This window comes from Physella acuta, unplaced genomic scaffold, assembly GCF_028476545.2.
Source record: "Physella acuta isolate Inbredline_101_S28 unplaced genomic scaffold, ASM2847654v3 ptg000593l, whole genome shotgun sequence".
Lineage (NCBI taxonomy): Eukaryota > Metazoa > Mollusca > Gastropoda > Physidae > Physella > Physella acuta.
In genome coordinates this window covers 3365-27579 of record NW_026732112.1, presented here as the reverse complement: position 1 = coordinate 27579, position 24215 = coordinate 3365, and the positions used below count along the sequence as shown (strand labels likewise).

Below are 24215 nucleotides of genomic sequence, written 5' to 3'. Positions count from 1 at the left end.
GTCGTTTACTTGGTGCGCAATTATTTTACTCTACGAGATTCTATTCTATTTTTAAAAGTTGAATTAATAAAAAATGGTCTTAAAATATTGTATATATCTCGAGTTGCCATCTCCGTAGTATTGCATAAGAATATTCGAGAAACTTTTGGGGAGATCACTCCCTATTTATTATATTATTCTCTCTATTAATACTAATAGTTTCGCTGTCTGTCTATCTATCTATCTGACAAGAACGCTCTAGAGAAAAGACAAGCAAATTAAAAGCCTTCATAGTGAAACGCAAAAACGAAGTATGACGTCGCCACATTTAGCACAGAGTAGAATATAATCTCAAGCCGGAGAAAAGAAATTTCTTCATCGATACTCTATAATAAAATTACCGCCTAATTAATGTGTCTATTCTAAAAAGTGGTTTTCTTGCAATTTCTTTAATGCAATTATTTGGGTAGTGGCTAAGCGCGACACCAGTGTTTCTTTCAGACTTTTTCCTCCCCGGAGAGGGGTGGGGGGTACTTGAAATTTTCGGGGGCGGGGGTAGAATTTTCGGGGAGGGGGCGGACACTGGAAAAAGTATATAATTATATTTCGTTGAATGGGGCGGTAGACATGTTTTTTTTTTGGGGGGGGGGGGGGGGTGGGGGGGGGGGGTGTGGGGGGGGGGGTGGTTTTAGTTTAGAGAAAAGAGACAGCACTATCAGCCTAGCGCCCGTTGTATCCTTCCTCAACGGGCCATTTTTCTCGTCTATATAATAGTTTCGTTGTCTGTGTATCTATGTATCTATCTATCTATCTATCTGTCTGACAAGAACGCTCTAAAGAAAACACAAGGAATTTAAAAACTCTCACAGTGAAACGAAAACGAAGTATCACGTCATGTAGTAGAAAACAATATCAAGCCGGAGAGTGCACACAGTAATATGACGTCATTGATTCTCGAGTAAACATTGAATAAAAAAAGGAAATTTTGTCTAATCTAAATGGTTTGCGTGAAGAGTTTCTTGCATACAATTCTTCGGGTAGGGGGCGTAAGAACGTCTGAGCCCCCCCCCCCCCCCTCCCCAACTCAAAAGAAATTTCTTCATCGATACTCTATAATAAAATTACCGCCTAATTAATGTGTCTAATCTAAAAAGTGGTTTTCTTGCAATTTCTTTAATGCAATTCTTCGGGTAGTGGCTAAGCGCGACACCAGTGTTTCTTTCAGACTTTTTCCTCCCCGGAGAGGGGTGGGGTACTTGACATTTTCGGGGGCGGGGGTAGAATTTTCGGGGAGGGGGCGGACACTGGAAAAAGTATATAATTATATTTCGTTGAATGGGACTGTAGACATGGTTTTTTTAGGGGGGGGGGGGGTGGGGGGTGGGGGTGGGGGTGTGGTGTGTGTGGGGGTGGGGGGTGGGATGGTTTTAATTTAGATTTTTTCCTCCCCGGAGAGGGGTGGTGGTACTTGAAATTTTCGGTGGCGGGGTTAGAATTTTCGGGGAGGGGGCAGACACTGGAAAAAGTATATAATTATATTTCGTTGAATGGGACGGTAGACATGTTTTTGGGGGGTGGGGGGTGGGGGTGGGGGTTGTGGGTAGTGGGGGGGGTGGGGGTGGTGTGTGTGGGGGTGGGTGGGGGAGGGTGGGGGTGTGTGTGTGTGTTGGTGGTTGAGGGAGGGTGGGGGGGGTGGTGTGTGTGTGGGGGGGTGGGGGGGTTTTAGTTTAGAGAAAAGAGACAGCACTTACAACCTAGCGCCCGTTGTAACCTTCCTCAACGGGCCATTTTTCTCGTTGACAATATTAGTAAATCCGAATGCCTTGAATTTGCCCAATTGGGGATGTGAGGTAGTTTTTTTTTATTTTAACTTCGAGAAACTTCGATCACATGATGCAAGACACGCATAGTGTAAGAAATAGCTGAAGACCGAGTAAGATTCGCTAAAGTCCCATTCGAAAAAGCATTTTAGGAGGACAAACGCGGACAAGTTATTTGCTTTTTTTTTTACTTATATTTGCTGCTTTCATGTATCTACTTAGTCGTGGCACTTCGTTCAATAGTTGGCAAATCTCTAGGCTCACGTTTCTGAAGATAGCTAATCAAGATCATAACTGAAATCAAAACATTATTCACAAATAAACCGGGAGTGATCTCCCCTAAACTTTCTCGAATATTCTTATATAAAATAACAGGGGATGGAAACTCGGGCTATAGACATGATTTTTAATCCATTTTAAATACTTAAAGTTTTAAAAATAGAATAAAATCTCGTAGACAAATTAATTGCACACCAAGTGAACGCAAATAAAAAAAGCGCATAATAGTGCGCAATATTATTAGTACTTTTAAAATTTACATTAGTTTTTTGAGAAATCGGAAGTAGCGTAAATTACTACTTCCTGTCAACGGAAATTACTCAAAATTTAACAGAAGGTAGAGAATTAGATCTTTTACTTACATGTGAAATTTCATTTATCTATCTGAAATAGTACTCAAGTTATAGGCTTTTAAAAAATTCAAAGTAGGAAAAGTGCCACTTCCGGTTATCGGAAATCGCTCAAAAGTTGATACGGATCTACGATTTTGATAAAATACTTATATATGAAATTTCATCAACCTAGCTGTAACGGTACTCAAGTTATCGTGTTTACACACGGACAGACACACACACGGACAGACACACACACACACAGACATACGGACAAGATTGCAAAATTATGTTTTTCCGTATCAGTGAGGTGTAAAACGTCGAGATTTGTAAAAATCTCGATTTTTTTTTTGCACGATTACAATACTTTCTCTATACTACGTATATACGAGAAAGTAAAAAATGTTGCAAATACGTTTTAAAAACAGCAACACCCAATACAACTTTGACGTTGTTTAAAGTGTATTTAAAGAGACCATTTGAGGCATGTGGCCTGAGCGTCGACAAAAGCGTGGACCCAACTATCAACATTCACTAATCTTCAAGCTGCAATAAGAATCAGAGTTAACTTTGTGTGTGACGAAACACTCTACCATATCTACACTCTAATCGCTAAAACTACAAGAAGCCAACCGTACCAGTTGCCAATAACATAAAATTCCCTCTGCCATATTGTTAGGACTTCGTGCTGTTTAATTGGTAACTTATTCAAGTGTCGATTCGTACTCAATTCACTTAGCAACAATGTGTACGCAGCGGCTAGTTGGAATCTTACTCGCCCATCAGTGAAGTCAATTAAGGTCGACTCATTTCCAATAAATTAAAATTATTGTTTTTATGTCGAAGGGATTCCACGTTATTAAAAAAAAATAGCTGTTTATCTGACAATACTAATGCAATATTTACAATACAATTTAGACCCGGTAATTTTATAGAATGCAATAAAGGATTACATTTTTACTTTCTCGTATATACGAAGTATAGAGAATGTCTTGTAATCGTGCAAAAAAAAAAATCGAGATTTTTGCAAATCTCGACGTTTTGCATCTCACTGATACGGAAAAACATAATTTTGCAATCTTGTCCGTATGTCTGTGTGTCTGTGTGTGTGTGTGTGTCTGTGTGTGTGTGTGTCCGTGTGTAAACACGATAACTTGAGTACCGTTACAGCTAGGTTGATGAAATTTCATATATAAGTATTTTATCAAAATCGTAGATCCGTATCAACTTTTGAGCGATTTCCGACAACCGGAAGTGGTACTTTTTCTACTTTGAATTTTTCAAAAGCCTATAACTTGAGTACTATTTCAGATAGATAAATGAAATTTCATACGTAAGTAAAAGATCTAATTCTCTACCTTCTATTAAATTTTGAGTCATTTCCGTTGACTGGAAGTAGTACTTTACGCTACTTCCGATTTCTCAAAAAACTAATGTGAATTTTAAAAGTAATAATAATATTGCGCACTATTATGCGCTTTTTTATTTCGCGTTCACTTGGTGTGCAATTAATTTGTCTACGAGATTTTATTCTATTTTTAAAACTTTAAGTATTTAAAATGGATTAAAAATCATGTCTATAGCCCGAGTTCCCATCCCCTGTTATTTTATATAAGAATATTCGAGAAAGTTTAGGGGAGATCACTCCCGGTTTATTTAGCGCAATTTCCATTCTGGAGAATTGCGTTTATTAACTCGTCTTTTCTGGGAATGGATGTGTGTCCGCAGCTTTAAGTCGTATCTCCTCCTCAACGAAGCAATATCAAGGACTAGTTCCAAAAGCAATTATGTTAAGCAAGTTACGAAGATGAACATAGGCCATAAAAATTCAGGGTTTCTTTCATGGATTTCCCGGAAAAGCAAAAAAAACCTCGACAAAATTCAATTTTTGGCCCATATCTCGGCAACCAGATCACTTAGCGACTTGAAACATGTACCAATCGATTCCTGCCATAATTTAGAATAATATTGCCGAAGAAAGTTTTCAAAAATATCCTTTCGTTCGGTCACAAAAAATTTTTTGAATTAATTAAAATTTGGACCGAATTAGTAGGCGTTTTATCCAACCACACCACACGCGTCATCACGTTCAATAGCTGCGCCATCACTGCAACATCACGTTCGGTAGCTAGGCGCGCAATGGTTTTTAGTCATGTTACTCTATTGAAAATAAAACATGTAAAATACTGAAAAAAATTTAATAAAAAACGTTTTAATAACTAACCAATGGTTTTACTAACCCTGCTCTTGATTTACGCTACGACAGAGCTATTTTTAGATAACATAAGGAAATTGCGCTAAAAATGTCACTAGACTTTTTTAATTACTTGTTTCGTATGTAAGAAAATAAATTTCTAAAAACATCAAGGAGGTAATCACAAATGTAAGGCTTATTGTGGTCAACGATAGAGTGTGATTATATTAGCTTACGGTTGCCTGGAAATAGGCAATTTATTTCCTCAGTTATGATAAAAAATGTCTACGGTTAAAACAAAACGCCTACAAAACTCGTAGAATCGTAGAAACTACAAAAGATGCTTATTTTGTTAATGGGTTAAAATTTTAAATGTTTCCTCTGATGATCTATTATTTTGAACTAGCCATAACCACTAACAGGGGAATTTTGCGTTAAAAATTAATTTTTACTGCCCTCAGCACTATATCTATAACCAAAATAGACCCATCATAGTTCTAAAGTTCTAATCAGTTTCGAAACAGAACCCTGTTTGATAGTCGCCGCAATGTTTATTCTGCCACGCAGCGTTTAATTCAAATTTTAATAAATGACATTACATGAAATAAAAGAAACTTCCGTTCAAAAATATGCGCATTTTTTATTACCTCACGGTATGAACATAAAATGACAAATCTATAATTAGAAAAATAAGGTATCATCACGTGTAAAAAATGTAAAATATGGCTCCTCAAACGTCGGGGCTGTTTATTTAATGCACATGCAGTAGCATTTGACTGTAAGTAAACTACACGAGCAGAAGCTGTAGTGTTTTACTAAGAATAGTGCCGAATTTTCCTTAGTGGTTTCTTTGGTCGGTATTCGAGGAGCCTCTTAAGTCGTTTTCTTGATCCGGGTCAAGCGGGGCTTCTTACTAGAGTGAGTTCGTACTGGCCCAAAGATTATCACTAAAGTTGATTCGTCAGAACACTGTCATGCTGAACTCATTTTTTACTTTCTATTTTTTTTTATATTTATATATATACATATATATATAATATAAATAAATATATATATATATATGTATATTATGTATATATATAAATATATATATACATAAAAGCTTTTGAGAATTTGAATGATTAATTATTTGGTCATTGGCTGTCATGTAGAGTGCTTAGGGCCTAAGCTTAAACAGTTTGAATATTTTTATGTCATGCACAGTGGCGTCGCTAGGTTGGGTGTCATCCGGTGCGGCACTTCGTGGTGTGACCCCCCACCACCCCCCACCCCCAATATATATATAACTCATCCACAATTAAGGCACCGAGTGGTGGGGCTGAGAAATGCCCCCCAGACAGAGGCAACCAAAAGGGACAAACAAGTCAACAACAGGCCAGCCACTGAACTTGCCAGAGGCAGCACCCCCTGGGCCAGCACAAAATGGCTGACCAGTACGGCCCAACTATATATGTCGTGGTCGAAATACCCCTGATCACCGGCGGGTGTTACGCCACAAAGAAGAAAGATGGTCCTTCTGGCACCCGCCGGGTGACTAGCACCCAAATAAAGAAATATGTGCCTCCAAGGGTTCAACCGCCCTCCCCAAGGCCTGTTAAAGTGGGACCGCCGGCAGATCCAGGCGACAATCTGGTACTTTACAAAGTACAAATACTGCTGCCCAGAACAGCTGGTAACCCCACAGCCCCTGGCATACCTCTGCGTAGGTTAGCCTGGGAGCGCAAAATTCCCAATAGGCTGGATTTGTGAATGTGCCCTGTGGGCTGATTTTTGTCAATTTTTTTTTTCTTTCCAGTTATTTAACTAGTAGTCTATAATTTATTTTCTACTTTTTAGTGCATTAGTACATAAAAGCTTGTTATTAAAAACGTTTTTTATGAAATTTAAAAAAAATAAAAACGTCTAAAATCAAAGGAAGCATAAAAATCCGAAACACGCCAACAAAAATCCTTAATCACCGAACATAACCGGAACTTTGTAGCATAACAGCCGTGTGCTAATACACGTAATTGTCCTAACTTGGGTCGGCCTAGTGTTGACGTGTGACGGAGTATTGATCCCACGTCTGATACTGCCACAGTGCCACATTTCAGATTCCGACTTTGCTCAATAAATCTGTCAATCGTCTTGCCAAGTCTAGACATTTGGCAGTGATATTGGACTTAATCACACATTTACTCGATATAGAAAAATCAGTCTTTTTTTAAAATATCAAAATGTAGGCCTATCCGAGAATAAATTTATATCGCTAAAATTTAATGAAACAAAATAAAAATGCTTAAACCATGTTTAAATTATATACAATTAACATTTTTTAAAATTTATATTTAGTTTACAACTATAATAATTTTAATTTCTTGGGTTATTTCAATCACCTTTTGTTTTTAATCTCTAACTTGTAAGTCTCGGATTTTAACGCGACAAGTATTTAATTATTCCGAGAAATAATTCAACATTTTAAGTTAACCATAAGCCACAAATAACATTCATGCATCTGTTTGCTAGAAATTAAAGGAATAAACCTTCATTACTCTATTCACTGCTTCACTATCTATGTTAAAAAAGTAACAATATAAGACATATATATACAGAGGCGTAGCGAGGGGGGGGGGGGCGGACCTCACCGGGAGACACCATTTAAGGGGTGACACCAATGCAAAAAATAGTAAAAATACATAGAGAAAAATTTGAGGGGGGGGGGGGGTGGAGTGCAAATCGAAAATAGAAAGTTTGTCCCTTGGAAGAGTCTCTACGCCTCGGGGGGGGGGGGGGGGGTGACACCATTAAGTGCCGCACCGGGTGACACCCGACCTCGCTGCGCCACTGTATATATGTATATATATATATATATATATATATATATATATATATATATATATATATATATATATATATATATATATATATATATATATATATATATATATATATATATAATTTAAAAAGAACTGAATATTGTAATTGCGTTTTTATTGATAACTATTATTTCATATAAACGAAACATGCTGTTTCACAATTAAACTAATTGTGATTATTAAGTAGTGCACAGTGGTGTGATTTCGTTTAAGGGTAGGGCAATTATAACAATGGTTATTGTTTACATTAAATAGTTAAATTTTAATATCTTTTTATATTTCGTCACGAGCTTCGTCTAAAAGAAACACTGGTTTAAAATGGAATATTTACTAAATTAAATTAACCCATTAAGATTTTATCAATTCCAGCTGACATGAATTTTTAATGACTTGGAAAAATTAAATATTCTTACCTCTCTATCTCCATGTGAATCTCTGCCCACAGCTGATGGCGATTACACAGACACAGTCTAGCGTTGAATGGGGGTGGACACCAATGAGATCCCAATGTCCTCATCTCTAAAGTCCAAACTTATTGTCACAGCATACAAACAAAATCACTCCAAAGTTCGAACAAATAAACCTTCAATTCACTGTCAACGAGAAAGTTGTTCCAGAGTTCGAACACACCCAGAGGGCAACAAAAATTGTAAAAATCCTTATAATTAATAACTGTTCACATATTTACTTTTATCATAACCATTAAATTGACGTGGATTTTTTGTTTTACTTTCCTGAATGAAAAAGGCGTTTATTTAAACATACATAAGTTGTCATGGTTACTAAATGTTAGCAACACTAGCTGAACGAATGTATAATCGATTACGTGTCAATTTTGAAGCTACAATTCAAATTATTTATTTTTTCTTCATCATGTAAGAAATAAAGGAATCTATAATATAACTATGTTTTAACAAGCTGTCTATATACATATATATATATATATATATATATATATATATATATATATATATATATATATATATATATATATATATATATATATATATATATATATATATATGTGTTTGTGTGTGTGTGTGTGTGTGCACATATATACATAATAATATATATATATATATATATATATATATATATATATATATATATATATATATATATATATATATATATATATATATAAGTATGTATGTATGTATAAATATTTATATGAATGTATGTATAAATAATGTATATAAATATATATGTAGTGTAATAATGTATATGGACTATAAAATATATTCCTCCCTAACCAAATGAATATGGTTGACTAATCCGACACTAGTCCCTTAAGGTAAACAATGTCCACATTTGAAACCTACGTGTTAGTATCTCAGTAATTTTAAAAGCGACGTCAGAAGTGTATATGCCTTTTCACAGAACACAAGAATTAACTCGATTCATCTGCTTTAGAGTTTAAAATTTAAAAACTAAAAACAACCTTACAAACAACTAAAAACAACCTTACAAACACTTGACTTTAACTTGACTGAAAGTTGACTGATGTGTAACAGAAACGAAAGATCCATTTTAAATTACACACTCGTAGTATGTTATAGATAACAAACTTCAACATAACGTTACGCACATTTCGTATGTTTTCAATATATTCTCCTAAACAACCAACTCAAAGAAATTTTAACACATTTTTTTTTCATTCCGTATTTCTTGAAATTTATTCCTGAATATTCAAAACAATCCCGCTCTTTAAAAAAAACGAAATATTATGAAACAAAAGTCAACGGTATTTTTTTTAAAACGCAGTCGAAAAAAAAATCAATAAAGAATCGAAGAGCTAAGAAATATTCAATAACATTCGCTTGGGAGAAGGGGAGAATAGTAGGGGCAAGGGAGGGAACTTTCTAACTCTGAACGTAAACTTTTTTTTTTACCTTTGTATATATTTAATCGATAGGCTCTCTGGGGCGGATCGATATCCGATCAGCCGAGTGAACAGCTTGGCATAAGCTTACCTTACTGTTTCGGCTATCGAAGTACTGCTCTCCTGCCTCGCGCAACTTGAAATGAATTCTATTTTTAAATATGGGAGTAACCACTGAACCATGACGTCATTTTTTAAAAAATTTTTTTATAAATTTACAATGTGTCCAAAATACGATCCAAAAGTTGAATAAAGGCAAACTAAAAAGCTGAATAAATTTGCGTTATTTTCTATTTGACTTATTCCTGAGAGCCCATGAGGGAAAAAGGGCTGCGACTACACATTTCATTCGGATTAATTCTCATTCTGAGAGGTTCTCTCCAGTTGAGCCCATGTAATCCCCGCAGCCCTTGCATTTCTTTCAGCAGTCCTTCTCCAGGATATTCGTGTCCTTTACAATTGTCTCTTCAAGTTTTAGAATCTCTACTTTTAATATTACATCTTTCTCTAAAAGAAATCTTGCCTGCGTTTTCATGCATAGATCATGTTTCATCGCTATAATCACTACTGAATTGTATATGGTGATAAGTTGGTGATCATCTGTTATGTTTAAGAACTATAACGAGGAAGCAATGTTCTGTTTAACTATATGGTGATGTCATATTTAGCTGTATTATGATGTCAGACTGGACTATATGTTGATGTCATATTTAGCAATATCATATTATGTGATCATGTCATATGTCATATTGAGCTTATGATGATGTCATATTAAGGATTATGATGATGTCGAGAACAGGGCATTACCCCCAACCCCATCAATTACCCCCCGGACATTTCCACACACCCCCAACATTACCCCCCGCAGTAATTACCCCCTGCCTAGTAGGACATTACCCCCCCCCCCCCCGGACATAGCTTAATGTACAGTTAAAATTAGGGCTGGATTTAGGGCTAGCATTAGGGTTAGTGTTATGGTCAGGGTTTGGGTCAAGGCTAGGATTAGGGTTGGTGTTATGGTCAGGGTTTGGGTCAGGGCTAGGATTAGGGTTGGTGTTATGATCAGGGTTTGGGTCAGGGCTAGGATTAGGGTTGGTGTTATGGTCAGGGTTTGGGTCAGGGCTAGGATTAGGATTAGTGTTATGGCCAGGGTTTGGGTCAAGGCTAGGATTAGGGTTGGTGTTATGGTCAGGTTTTGGGTCAGGGCTAGGATTAGGGTTGGTGTTATGGTCAGGGTTTGGGTCAAGGCTAGGATTAGGGTTGGTGTTATGGTCAGGGTTTGGGTCAAGGCTAGGATTAGGGTTGGTGTTATGGTCAGGGTTTGGGTCAGGGCTAGGATTAGGGTTGGTGTTATGGTCAGGGTTTGGGTCAGGGCTAGGATTAGGGTTATGGTACAGTTTAGGCTTAAACCAATGTATAGAGATGGCTTTGGTTTTGTGTTAAGTTTTAGGCTGAGGTGAATGCTTAGGTTTTGGTCTCTTTCTTAAGGTTAGGATTAATGTTTTTTGAGTTAGAGTTAGGATTCTAACTTAAGAGGGGGGCGGGGGATGTTCTGGGGGTAATGTCCTATAGACGATGATGTAATATTGAGCTTTATGATAGCATCGTATGTATGATATATTGGGCTATATGACGATGTCATATTGAGCTGTAGCATGTTGTCACCTTTAATCGGCGATTATAGCTCAAATCTAATGACGATATGAACAGGGAGATGATGTGTAACGCTGAACACGAATCGATTGATTGTAACCGTCTTCGATGTAGCTATGAGATCGACCTGTTTTATTTTTACAAACATGTATCCAACTGTACTGGGGAGAGGGGCGATGAAAAACATGGGCGGAAAACTCGGTCGGGTTTTAATGTGAGTTCAAGTTCACGAGACCAATTCACCGTTGACAGCAGTTCATTGTCTCCCTTCTTTACGTCGAATCATTCATGAATATTCGTGGGTTGAAGGGTTTGATGTATAGGGTTTATAGTAACTAATTAATGAGGAAGGGGGTGGGGTTAGGAAAGTTATGCTCGATTAACTATAATAATTAGTTACATGCAAAGTAAGCGGTTTTTCTAAACCAGTATATATTTGTGTATATTTTAATGAAGGTATATATTTATGTATGTATATATTAATTCATGTAAATAATTATGTATATATATAAATATGTTTTTAATATATATATATATATATATATATATATATATATATATATATATATATATATATATATATATATATATATATATATATATTATATATATACATATAATGTTATATATATACATATAATGTTACATATATACATAATTATATATACTTAGATAATCATATAAATAGATAGTTACCTATAGATAGACAGATAGATAGATAAATGGATAGACAGATAGATGGAAAAAATATTATTTCAATAAAACAAAGGCTTGACATAGGATTATTAGAGCAAAACATTTTTAATTTTTCTTTAAAAACTTTGAGATATCACACACATCAAGTCAATCACCTCACACACATCAATTTAATTTGTTCCCTTTCTTTGTCAGGTTGCAGCTTTCATCCAACATTTTAAGAAACCACCATAGCCAAATCTACTTCCCATTAGCAGAATCTCACCATCCAGCAAGACTGTCCCTGACTTTCAATCTATTGGATTTGTCTGCAGTTCTGTCCCTTGCTCTAGCTCTGAACAGAATTACTTACAGAAGCACATCCACAAATAGCCCCACCAAACTTTTGTACACTAAATTAAAATATAATGTAAAAATAATATTTGATTAAGGTGAAACTTGAACTAATAAATTATTTACTGGTACGCATACAAAATGGAATTAACAGTGTACACAGAATCATATAAGCCATAGTGTGTGTATGGACCAAAAAGAAATACTGACGTGTACGCAGACATATAACAGAGTGCTAGCAACACAACATGAGGAGACAAGGTGGCATCACGTACATGTTTTACACTTCAAAGAACAAATGTAACATTTTCTTAGTGTTAACTCACAAGTTGCATCACTTGTGAAAATAAAAGTCTGTCATATTTTTGAAAATTTTCAGGTGTAGATATTTTTTTTCAAAAAATGTATTTCACTTTGAAACAACTTCGAAGAATTTTTAATATAAATTATTAAAATCGATAGCAAACAAGAAAAAATAAATAAGTTAATTTTTTTTTAAGTTCCAAAGAAATAAATAATCAATGTACAAACTTAGGATTATATATTTATATAAGTATGTATATTTAGACCTTCCCTTAATGATACTTTGTATTTGAAATTCTTCAGATACGGCATTAATATCAGACAAAACAATGGGAGCCTAGTCTAGGGTTTGGCCGGTAACTCATGGGTCTTACAAAAAACACATCAGGACTTGCTAGTGAAAATTTATTTGTTGGATTATCCCTCTTGCCAGTCTGACAGTAGACTCTTCCAAAAGTAGGTGTGTTAGGTTGTCAGTTTAGTGATCTGTTTATATATACTAAATCAAGATATAGAACAAGAACAAGCCTTCTATGAGAGATACTAAATCAAGATATTGATGTGGAATAAAAAAATGTAGAGTATTGAAACAAAAGATATGTACCAAAGCATCCACATATAACAACATTACTGACACATTTAAATAAGATAACAGAGCTTTAAGGGTCAGATTAACATTGCAACACAGTTTCACTTGATCAAATATTTCAAGTTTTCACCACGGAAGTGGTGATGTATTCAACTAAGTAGTAAGATAGTCCACCACAGACATCAAGTAAATATTCAATCGGTCAAGTTACAGCAAGCTATACTGGAGGAAATGTCACTGATCTAAGTGCTGGGCTAACAATACACCTTGTGGATTACTATGACCAATAAAGCTTAGATATATTTTCTGTTTATTTATTCACAGTAGATTTACCCAAGAAGGATTAGCAACAATTTGTTTACGCAAAGCCTTTATGTTAAAACTAGACATACAGAAAAAAAAGTCTTATATTGTACCCATGAACTAGTATCATTTTAAAAAAAAAAACATTTTTTTAATTCATTTTGCTTTGACGAAAATGCACTTTCATAATAAAAGTAACCTTGATACTAGCAAAATTTATACACAAGAAATGTCAACATGCATATATTAGCTATTTAATATAATTAATATTCCACCGATTATGATAAAAAACTACTACGCTCACACCAAACATGATCTTTAAGTATAGAATACAGTTTTAATACAAGTAAGAAGAATGGTTGGTATTCTACCTCAACAGACCTGATTCCACAAGCTCATAAATGAAACAGAAAAAAACAACAACACACCAGCCCTTAAATAAGAAATAAAGTAACAGTTATTTCATTCATGACAACTCATTTGATATAGTTAATTTCTAATATATACAGTGATACTTAAATGCCTTTAATTTGTTGCCTCCCTTGCCTGTATTACACAAGTAATAAGGGAAATAATCCATCCTTATCCAGTGACGTCCAAAGCACAAAATTTTCAATCACAACTTATTCTTGTTTTTCACTATCTTGAGTCTTGTGGCTACTGTGGGTAGCCAGCACTGGGTCGTGGGTAACCACCCCCGTAACCACCTCGTGAGTAGGGGTTGTTGGGGGACTGACCTGTACCAGCAGGGGTGGGGTTGGGTGGGTATGCTTGACCTTTCACCTGTAAACAATGGAGAGCTCACTGTAAACAATACCTATACCACAAAACTGTAACTAAATATTTTATATGAATGAACAGTGCTGCATAACAATTATAGATTGATTCAACTTTTTTTTTTAACTTATAATTGAAAATGACACTATTTGGATGGGGATACAAAAAAAGAGTGTAAGCTTAATTTAATTAAAAAATAAATTATTTGGTTTCAGCAGCAATAATAATAAGCTCAAATCAGAAGAAACAAAAAGTATGCTGTCTTTAAAAGTAACCAAAAGTTATTGTTATTTATGGATTTGGCAAAGTTAATTACTTAATTAAACTTCATACTTCTTTAGAGAAAGGTGATTTTAAACTAGAGAGTATTTTAAAAGAATGTAGTCACTACCTCTACCTGTGGCATGCCAGGTGCTTGGTTGTAGGTCCCTGGACTAGGCAGGCCAGGCTGGCCATACATCATGTGACCTGGTGTAGGCTGGTTCAGAGCTGGTTGGCCAGATATAGCTTGATAGCCAGCATTATACTGGCCATATAAGGCTGGGGAGAAAACAAAAAAAATTAATTAGCTATATATTGGCCATATAAGGCTGGGGAGAGAACAAAAAAAATTAATTAGCTATATATTGGCCATATAAGGCTGGGGAGAAAACAAAAAAAATTAATTAGCTATATATTGGCCATATAAGGCTGGGGAGAAAACAAAAAAAAATTAATTAGCTATATATTGGCCATATAAGGCTGGGGAGAAAACAAAAAAAAATTAATTAGCTATATATTGGCCATATAAGGCTGGGGAGAAAACAAAAAAAATTAATTAGCTATATATTGGCCATATAAGGCTGGGGAGAAAACACAAAAAAATTAATTAGCTATATATTGGCCATATAAGGCTGGGGAGAAAACAAAAAAAAATTAATTAGCTATATATTGGCCATATAAGGCTGGGGAGAAAACAAAAAAAATTAATTAGCTATATATTGGCCATATCAGCATTATATTGGCTGAGAAAAAATGCAAAGATGTATTGTCAAAACTTTCTGTTGACGTTTTTTGCAGATTGATTAAAGAAAATAGCTTAAGACTATTTAGGTGTTAGTGAATAATTAATAAAATAACATGCGGAACCCAAAAAAAAAAACCTTTATTATTATACTAAAAACACAATTTCTAGTATTTTCGTTTTCAATATCCTATAACGTTTACATTATAATCTAAGCCTGACTTAATGACAGAGGCATTTTAATTTGTTTTAATTTCACTAATTAATTATCAATAAGTTTCTTTCATTCTTCAAAAATGGTAGAAAATTAACCATTAGAGATAGACTGATAGAAGATCCAGAATAATATATTTTTGTTTTACTGTACCTTCAAAATAATGTTAGCAGCAAGGTGTCCATTTCGAGAAGGACCAAAAGTACTGTTATATTTTGTGTTAAGGCACATAGGACTACCACACAAGAACAATCCTTGTTGCATCTTAGAGTTCAATAGTTAGTTTCTGGTTGTCTAGTGACAAAAAACACTTACATGCATCATACTGTGACTGTTGTTGCTGTGATATCTGTTGTTGGTGTTGTGGGACCTGCTCCTGCTGCTGCTGTTGTTGGACAGGCTGTTGTACTGGCTGGGGGACCCCATATCCTGGCTGTCCAGCGTAAGACTGGGGGAGGGGGGCAGCCTGACCCCTGTACACCGGCTGGACACCAAAGCTAGGCTGACCCTGGGGGGTTGAGGGAATCTGTTGTTGTTGTTGTTGTATAGGTTGCTGTTGCTGTACCTGCTGTTGTTGCTGCTGGGGGTTGGTGGCAGCAGGGGGTGGCTGTACACAGTTAAAATTTAACGCACATTAAACATAATTTTAAAATGCCTTAGAGTGCATGTAAACTCTGCTGAGACCACTAACTACTTTTAAATATTGAATCTTATATCAAACTGCACTGAAACATTGAGTGAATAGGCAATGCAATAACCCCTAATTTCTGTAGAATTTCATCATAGTTAACATCAGCAGTTTAAAATAACAAAATAAAGGTTAACAAAACCACTTCATCATCTTTTCCCATTTGTTGCCCATGACACATGGGTCAGATGAAGTAGAGTTCATCCCTTTAAATTACCTCAACACACAAAGGGATAATGTGATCAGCACTATGACCAGCAGCATTAGCTTCCTTAACATGTGTTAGGAACCCATAAGAGCTAGGTAGACTCAGGGACATTCTACTGATTCTGAGTCCAGATTCGAACTCAAGACTTTCGGGTAAGCAGTCTAGAACTCTACCCCTAAGCCACGCTGTCCCATAACAAAACCACTGGAGTAACTTGAATTATTTTACTTCCACTAAAAAGAAAAATCTGAGTTGTCACAAAAGGAACCAGGCCTATGATGAATTAAAAGGTAACATTACCTGGTAACTGTTCTGCTGTGCCTTGACCTGGTTGCTGGCCGAGGAGCCAATGCTTGATATGCTATCAGGGGTGGCAGCTCGATCATACTGGGAGGATGACGTTACTGCAACAAAAAAAATTTTTTTTTTATTTTCAAGAGTAGACTATACCAGTCATATTTAATTTAACTTCTCAGTACAATTTAAGGATGGAACATAAAATATTAAAAATTCAAAACAGTGCATCTTAACAAACAAAAAAAATCAATCAAAACAGATCACTTGACACAACAAATTATTTGTTCAAAAGAATGACGATAGTCATGTTTAACTCTCAACACAGGATACTACATAAATAGTTATTTCGAAAAAAAAAAATGTCAAATACATTATTTGTTAAATTAGATTTAGGTTTATAAAAAATTTACAATCCGTTCTTTTTAAAGCCAAGAATTTTAAAAATTCCTTTAAATGGTTCTGCAGTTAAAACATTGACAATAACAATGTCTAAGTGCGTAAGATAGTTATGTAATGTAACTCACCATTTCCATCCATCCCAAAAGAGGCAGCTACTTTATTATGGGCTTGTTCCTCCCATGACTTCTGGCTACTAAGGGGATCAAACTCCTTCCCTCCTAAAGCATTAGCTGGTCTCTGGGCCTGGGGTTGAGATTTATCTGAAAGACAGATGTTGGAATAAAACAATTTATAAAGGGCAGCTATTCATGTCTTTTAATTAGATAATTTAAACTCTGGGGTCCAGATTTATCTGAAACATGTTTAAAAAGACATTTTATTAACGGCAGCTATGACACATTTTTTCTGACCACACAAATTCTGAGGTTGAGCTTTATCTGAATTTTTTTTTAAATAAAACATTTTATAAAGGATAGCAGATCACCCTAATTACAATACGACTTGACTGTGCTTTGGGCAGATGAAGTAGACTTCCCCCATGTCTTCAACCTTTACATGTAAAAGGACTGCGCAATCAGAATAACTACCTAATGTGAGTACACAAAATATTTTCTGTCAACATACTCACATTGAGTAAACAACTCAGCTTAGAGAATGTTGACTAATGCAAATATACAAAAAAATTATTTTATTTATATACTGGCTCACCTTTCCCAGCTATGCCGTCAGCAATGCTCAGACCTTGAGCTCCCCCTATCAGGGCTGTGGTCTCCAGCCTGTCCAGAAGATTGACCACCCTGTCCCTGATGTCCTGGAGCTCTCTCCTAATGCTGGACGCACACACTGGCTCTAGTAATGATTTGGCTGAGCCGCTCGCTGTGGGTACAATTGATCAGGTTAGGTCAAAACATTTAGTACAGAACATGGTCATGAATGTTTGAACTAACTTTAGTTTATCGTAACTCTTTTAATATGTGTATGTTTATATGACTTACTAAATAAAGTAATTTTCAATATTCTGCTACACTGGATGGCAAAGGTCAAGTCAGAACTGTCAAAGATTGTTATCAGGTCACCATCTGAAAAAAAAATTAAAAATATAATCAACAATACTAAAAGTAAATTTAGCATACTTTAAGTACCATCTGTAATGTATAGACATTTTTTTAAAGTTAGAAATAAATTCTTTTTAACATTGTTGCTAATTAAAAGCAACCATTAATCAAACAAAAAAAGGGTTTAAGCCTAATCTCTTCATGTAAATGTAATTATTTTATGAAGTTAACTTCTTCAAATGTAATTGAGTATCTTTTTACTTTCATACTTTAATATAAGTGAGTTATACAAAAAATATATAGATTAAGTTATTACCTAAGACTTAGGTAATAACTTACATCTATATATTTTTTTAAAATCAATTACTAACATCTTTATATTTTTAAAATTCTTTATATCTAATAGTAATTTCATAACTGGTGCAATTAATTTCCCATATCTTTATATTTACATAAATTAATTGTATATATCGAATAACCTTCAATGTTATATTTAATAGTTACTTCATCTCTGGTGCATATAATTACCCACATCTTTAAATTTGCATAATTCATTTTAAATGTTTAATTACCTTCATATTATAATTAGTATTATTAAATATTTAAATTTACGTAATTAATTTTTATGTACAATTACCTTCATCTATATATTTAACGAGCAGACCCGCGGTTTATCATACGCAGCTATTTAGTTGTTTTATTTTCTACTTTTCAGTAATTCATTATTTGTGAATTCGACAGTACCAATGCTGCCACTGAAAATATTTGCTTTAAAACACTATCAGTAGGTCGTTAAGGACGATACTACCCTCACCCTCCTTTCCCCCAACCCCTACCCTACCCACCAACCCCCCCCCCCCGTGAAAGCAGCCTCCTCTTAGTTACCTCCCCTAAGTTTAAAATCGTTTCAAACTAAATTATCTGCCCCTAGTAACCGTCACTAAACCCGGCTCTACGATTGTAAACATTTAGCGTGAACCAAAGCTCACCAGACCATGTAGGGGCGGGGTGGTAGGGAGCGTGCTTACAGCTTGTTTTCTAGCGTCTCCAAGAAGAGAATTATATATATAGATAGTAATTTCATCATTGGAGCAATTAATTACCTACATCATTATATTGACATTAATAAATTTTGTATGTGCTATTACCTTCATCTTTATATTTAATAGTAATTTCATCATTGGTGCTCAGCTTTCCCCTGTAGACCCGCTGCATCATGAGGACGAGCTCATCGTATGTTATATCTTCATTGTGAATGGGAATACGTCTAATGTCATCACCCAGTGCAACTTTGATGATCAGCTTCCCAGTTAGGTCTAGTTGTGGGCTGCCAGAGTTCTGCATCTTGACTGGGTTCTTGTCTTCCAAAAGTGTTATCTAGCTTTGTTTCCTGTCTATTGAAAGTGTAACCTAACTTTGTATCTTATCTATCAAAGGTGCAACCTAAAAAAAAATTTAAATATATATGCAAAATAAGCATTTAATTAAGATTTTTTTCTGTGTGGAAGAGAAGGGTTTTTATTTTCATTTTGAATATGGATATTTATATAACAAAAACAGTAATGAGTCGTTTTTTTTAATATGTTATTTTCCATTAAAAAAGTAAAATCAGAATTTTTTTTTGCTTTTTAACCTCATTCATTGTACTTGTTTATTGTATCTATATTATTTTACTGAGCAAACTCAATCAAACTTTTAACCTGTTGTCACTATAGTTAAATAGTTTTATCTCTAAATTTTGCCTGTGAATAGCCCTAATATTAATAGGGCTATCCCCAGTCGACAAGGAATAGAAACTTCGTAACTTTAATTGCAACATTATTAATATAGGTCAAACTATTCCTATAAACTATATAATAACATTGAGATGAAATAAACAAGAGAATCCATAACAAAATTTGTGTGATTTCAGTTTTATTTGTCAACCAGCAGCATCATTTTGACTTGGCTGGCTGTTACAGAAGACAACTTACTGTAAACAGTTAATTTCATGGAACAGAATGGAAACAGAGCTACTTGCAGGCATCTCTTCGCAATTTTTTACCGCCCCCCGAACGAAATGAAATTGATATAATTTATATAGAAAATATATACTTTTAACAGTGTCCGCCCCCCCCCCCCCGAAGAAAGTTTACCGCCCCCCCCTGAAAATTTCAAGTGCCTCCCCCCCCCCCCCCCCCCGGAGAAAAAAGTCTGGAAGAAACACTGAATGGAAAATCATCCATTTTCTTAAGCTTTACTCTATACTGTTGAATAGTGACTGTAGTATTAGTATAGGCCTGGCATAGTCTCGCGTGTAAAGAATTATGAGATTTAGTAAAGCTAAAAGTGTTCTCATTTATCCGAGCTAGGACCCCCCTCCCTGTTCTTAGCTAGCTAGCTTCTAGAGTTGAAAATGAAAAGAAAAGCATGTAGGTCCAACCACTGTTTGGGTTAGACATAATTTCCACAACTACAATAATAACTGTTAGGCCTATGCAGTATTATTATTGTCGTACTTTGTTCACCTGACTGGGGGGGGGGGGGGGGGGGGGGGGAACCTAGAATCTAGATTATTCTAGGCTAAGTTAATAAGAATAATCTAGATTTATATCTACTATTATTCCGCACCAACTAGCCTACTGAATCAGTACTGTATATGTAGGCCTACTAATCTACTACTAGATCTATTAGAATTACACCATTAGATTACATTAGTCATTAGTGATTGTAGGGATAGTATTATAGTTAGGATGCATCTATTCGGACCCAGGTCCCAATAGCCTCAGCCGCAATTGGGACCAGCCAATAGAATTGTTTAGATTTAGTTATACAAAAGTTCTTTAAAGATGCAGGATATTGCTTTTCTGTTGTGATTTTTTTCCTTGTAATTCTAAATGATATATTGAGATCCTGCTTTAAATACCCGATATCATTACTGACAAATGTTATGATGAGCGGGTGTCGTTAGGTCTATAGTATAATTATGGCCTATAGTATGAACTTCTATGGCCGAGCGAATGTTGAGTGCGCATGTTAATATGTGTTTTATTTTTTTTTATCTTCTGTTAAACGTAATTTGATTTCATAGGTCTATCCGTCAAAATATATATATATATATATATATATATATATATATATATATATATATATATATATAATTGTATAAAAAAGCTCTATAGGCTGCAGAATACAGCTCCCGGGTCCGTTTTTTTTAACACGAATATCTCGCATACATTGTAGTACGCTTTAATAGAACAATATGTAACATTTGAACTCAAAATGACCCCAAATCCGTTTTTCCCTCTAGCTGGGTTGGGAGGGGGGGGGGGGGGGACTACGACGACGACAAATCTCGACAAGCTCATAGCAATGGTCTTGCTATGACGTATGATATACGTCTACACTGTTCACAACTAAACCAAAGTGAACTGACAGTGACCCTGGCTACACCGTGTCTGTATTTTTCTTGCGCTGACCAGAAAACGCGAGCGGGCGATCAATGGAGCAACGATGTTTTTATAATTGGCATGTTTAAAATCCTAAATCTAGAAAAAAATATATAATCTTAAAAAAAAAAAACCAATTTAAAAAAGACACTTATGCAAACAACTCATTATAATGGTAAACATAGATATATACACTTTATTTCTCACAAAAAAGAGAGCTTTGATAGGTTCCGATCCCGTAAATAATTGAGAATCGGGAGGATCTGCGTTCTCCACTCGATCACGACGTCTTACGATAATTCCTAATTATTTAATGATTTTCTATATAAAGCTAAATATAGGGTATTTAGAAATAGCAACGCAAGAACTAACGCTAGATAATCTGTATACCTAATTACAATAAAAGACAACAAAATACGAGCAAATCCACAAGAAAAATCAAATAAACATAAAAGTTATAATTTTAATACAGGTTGTACCAGTGCTTAACGAACTTAATGCCGGGTCCCAATAGCGGCCTAGGCTATTAGGACCCGGGTCCCAATAGCGGCCGTGGCTATTGTAGGCTGTTTGATGAGAATTACAGAATGATTTTTTTATTAAAAATGTATCAATAATAGTTAGAACACTAGTAAACTAAGCTAATTTAGCATATTTTAACTTTCTGTGCAAAGTCATTATTACTGAAAAAAATTCCAAAGTCAGGTCAGCCTGTGGCACCCTCCACTGAACGTGACAGAAGGAAAAAAAAACTTCACCCGTGACCTTCATTAAAACAGAATTTGCTTTTGTTTTATTTTTATTTTTGGTAAACATGTGCTTAATCTTACCCAATAAGTGATAAAAATTTGAAAATTAATTTTAATTACTGTTGTAAAGTGAGATAAACAGCTTAATAAACACATGCTTTCTTGAGGGGGTGTGGCCCGGGTGTGGCACATCGCAATTATAACTTTATATTTCTGTGTTTTATGACTATATTTGTTCACAATTAGCATGCTATGTTTTTTAAATTGATAAAAGGTAAGTATACCAAGTTACAAAATCCGCAATCTAACTAATAATTCATACTTTCAATTTAAAAAATAATAAAAACGATCATCAACGAAGAAAGCGTAAACATTCTATTTTTAGGTATGACATAAAAAACAGTCATAAATCTAGCCAAATGATTGGATTCTTGCGCGGCACACATTTTCCCGCGCCTCGTTTTCACCAAACAAGAATATAATAAAATGGCATTATTACTTACACCCTCAAAAGCATTGTTTCCACCCTAATTATATTAAACAATTCTATTTTTATTTGATAGTAAAGATGATATACAAATTGTATATTACAATAAAGTTATTGTAGAACGCACCTGCTTTTAGTTTATTCGACTTGAAACGCAAGCTAGGTCAGCGTGACTTTCTCTCGACTGCCTCGTTAAATACAAATAAAGAAATTAGGTCAAGCTGCCATTATTAAAATGTTAATTATTCGCCCCGTAAATACATGGGCAGTTTCGAGTGAAAATCTATCCGATTACGATACAATCCTTAGTTTTAACTATCATGTACTTCATGAGAAAGAAATGATTCGATATTTTATATGGCCGCCCAAAACACGGGTGCTTCAAAACCGCGAGAACGAGATTTCACGAATCGAAAAACCTAGCTATTGGGACCCGGGTCCGAATAGCCACTTCCTTATAGTTAAGTAAGCAGCCTACTCTAAAAGTAGTAAAAATGAACTGATCTAGATCTAGCCCTAGACTCTCTATAATTATTTTCTTAGTTTTAGTCAATTCATTTGTAATCATTTTAATGATTTTTGACATTTTTTTGTGCTTTTACAACTTTTTGATTTTCTAGACTTGTTCTTGTCTTGTAGATCTAGATCTGGTAAAATCACGATATAGCGTCGGTTATTATTCCGGAACTGTACAGCAGTAAAAAAACAGTAAAACCATGGCGTAGTCTGTCGAGCCGTTCCGGAAACCACCGGAAATACTGTAAACCATAATTTATTTGCCGCCATATTATTTTTAATACATAATGTTTAAAAATGTGCAAGGATTGATTTTAGTTGCATTTTAAATACTGTTTTGCTAATTATTTTGTATTTCTAATTATTTTAAGTGTATGTGCTAATTATTGCTGCTACTAAACATTATTCTAGTTATTCTTACTACTTTTAACTTTAGTTAGTTAATCTAATCGTCTTATTAACTATTAACAGAACAAGAGCTGATTGTCGCAAATCTTCTGCAGGTTTTTTCTGTTTCTTAAAAAAAATAATAATTAATTACTACACTCGAGTTTATTAATAATATTTAGATTTTCTATCTGTTATTAATTTTCTGTCAATTAAACTGTAAATTAAGTTAAAACATTAATTTAATGCACTTGACTTTATTTTTATTTCACCGGTCAAATAAACTATGGTTTACAGTAACGAATGTTACCGAAACTCAACGAACATTACCCAATAATTTCCGACGCTATATCGTGATTTTACCCTAGATCTTATTCTAAATCTAGATATAGTGAACTAGAGTGACTAGATTTCAATACTAGTACTCTAAACTCTACAGTTATTCTATCCAACAATTAACAGTTATGTTAGAATTACCAATGAATAAAATAATTATTAGAATTAGGCCTACAAAATTTGTTCTGTATACGGAAATTTATCCTGTGACTTGTCAGCGGAAGCGTTAGATTGCTTCCCCTTAATTATATTTTGAAAAGTATTGGAATAAAAAAGCTCTATACATTATGGTCCAGGGATTGCAATTTTAAAAGACATTAAATTATGAAGTATAATTATGTTAGAGTATACATATATTTAAAATGACAACTTCAAAAATAAAAAGTAACTTATAAAGCCTATCAGTTCACGTAGCTGGCTAAATTCCTAGTCATTTGTTTTTTTTCATGTCGT

The 24215-nt window shown here is 34.7% G+C and overlaps 2 protein-coding genes across 4 annotated transcripts in view; both read right to left on the bottom strand.

Annotated features, from left to right (window-relative positions):
* LOC131947448 (serine/threonine-protein kinase MARK2-like) overlaps window positions 1-8847 on the bottom strand; it is a 102995-nt gene extending 94148 nt beyond the window's left edge. The window contains exons 1-2 of the mRNA XM_059308661.1: window positions 8782-8847; window positions 7873-8193 (exon numbers count right to left, since the gene is read on the bottom strand). The gene's annotated coding sequence lies outside the window, so the exon portion shown is untranslated. The remainder of the gene's footprint in view (window positions 1-7872; window positions 8194-8781) is intronic.
* Window positions 8848-11771: 2924 nt separating this feature from the next.
* LOC131947452 (protein TFG-like) lies at window positions 11772-23997 on the bottom strand. 3 transcript variants are annotated; one of them, XM_059308668.1, is made up of 9 exons: window positions 23938-23997; window positions 19008-19302; window positions 17800-17883; window positions 17513-17680; window positions 16930-17064; window positions 16409-16512; window positions 15528-15819; window positions 14387-14535; window positions 11772-14001 (listed from the first exon to the last, which is right to left on the bottom strand). In XM_059308668.1, the coding sequence occupies exons 2-9, from the start codon at window positions 19201-19203 to the stop codon at window positions 13876-13878; spliced, it is 1254 nt and encodes a 417-aa protein (XP_059164651.1). In that variant the 5' UTR covers window positions 19204-19302; window positions 23938-23997; the 3' UTR covers window positions 11772-13875. The 3 variants fall into 3 exon arrangements, with proteins under 3 accessions (XP_059164651.1, XP_059164650.1, XP_059164653.1); XM_059308667.1 differs by having other exon boundaries at window positions 23904-23990; XM_059308670.1 differs by having other exon boundaries at window positions 14393-14535; window positions 23904-23990.
* Window positions 23998-24215: the final 218 nt, after the last annotated feature.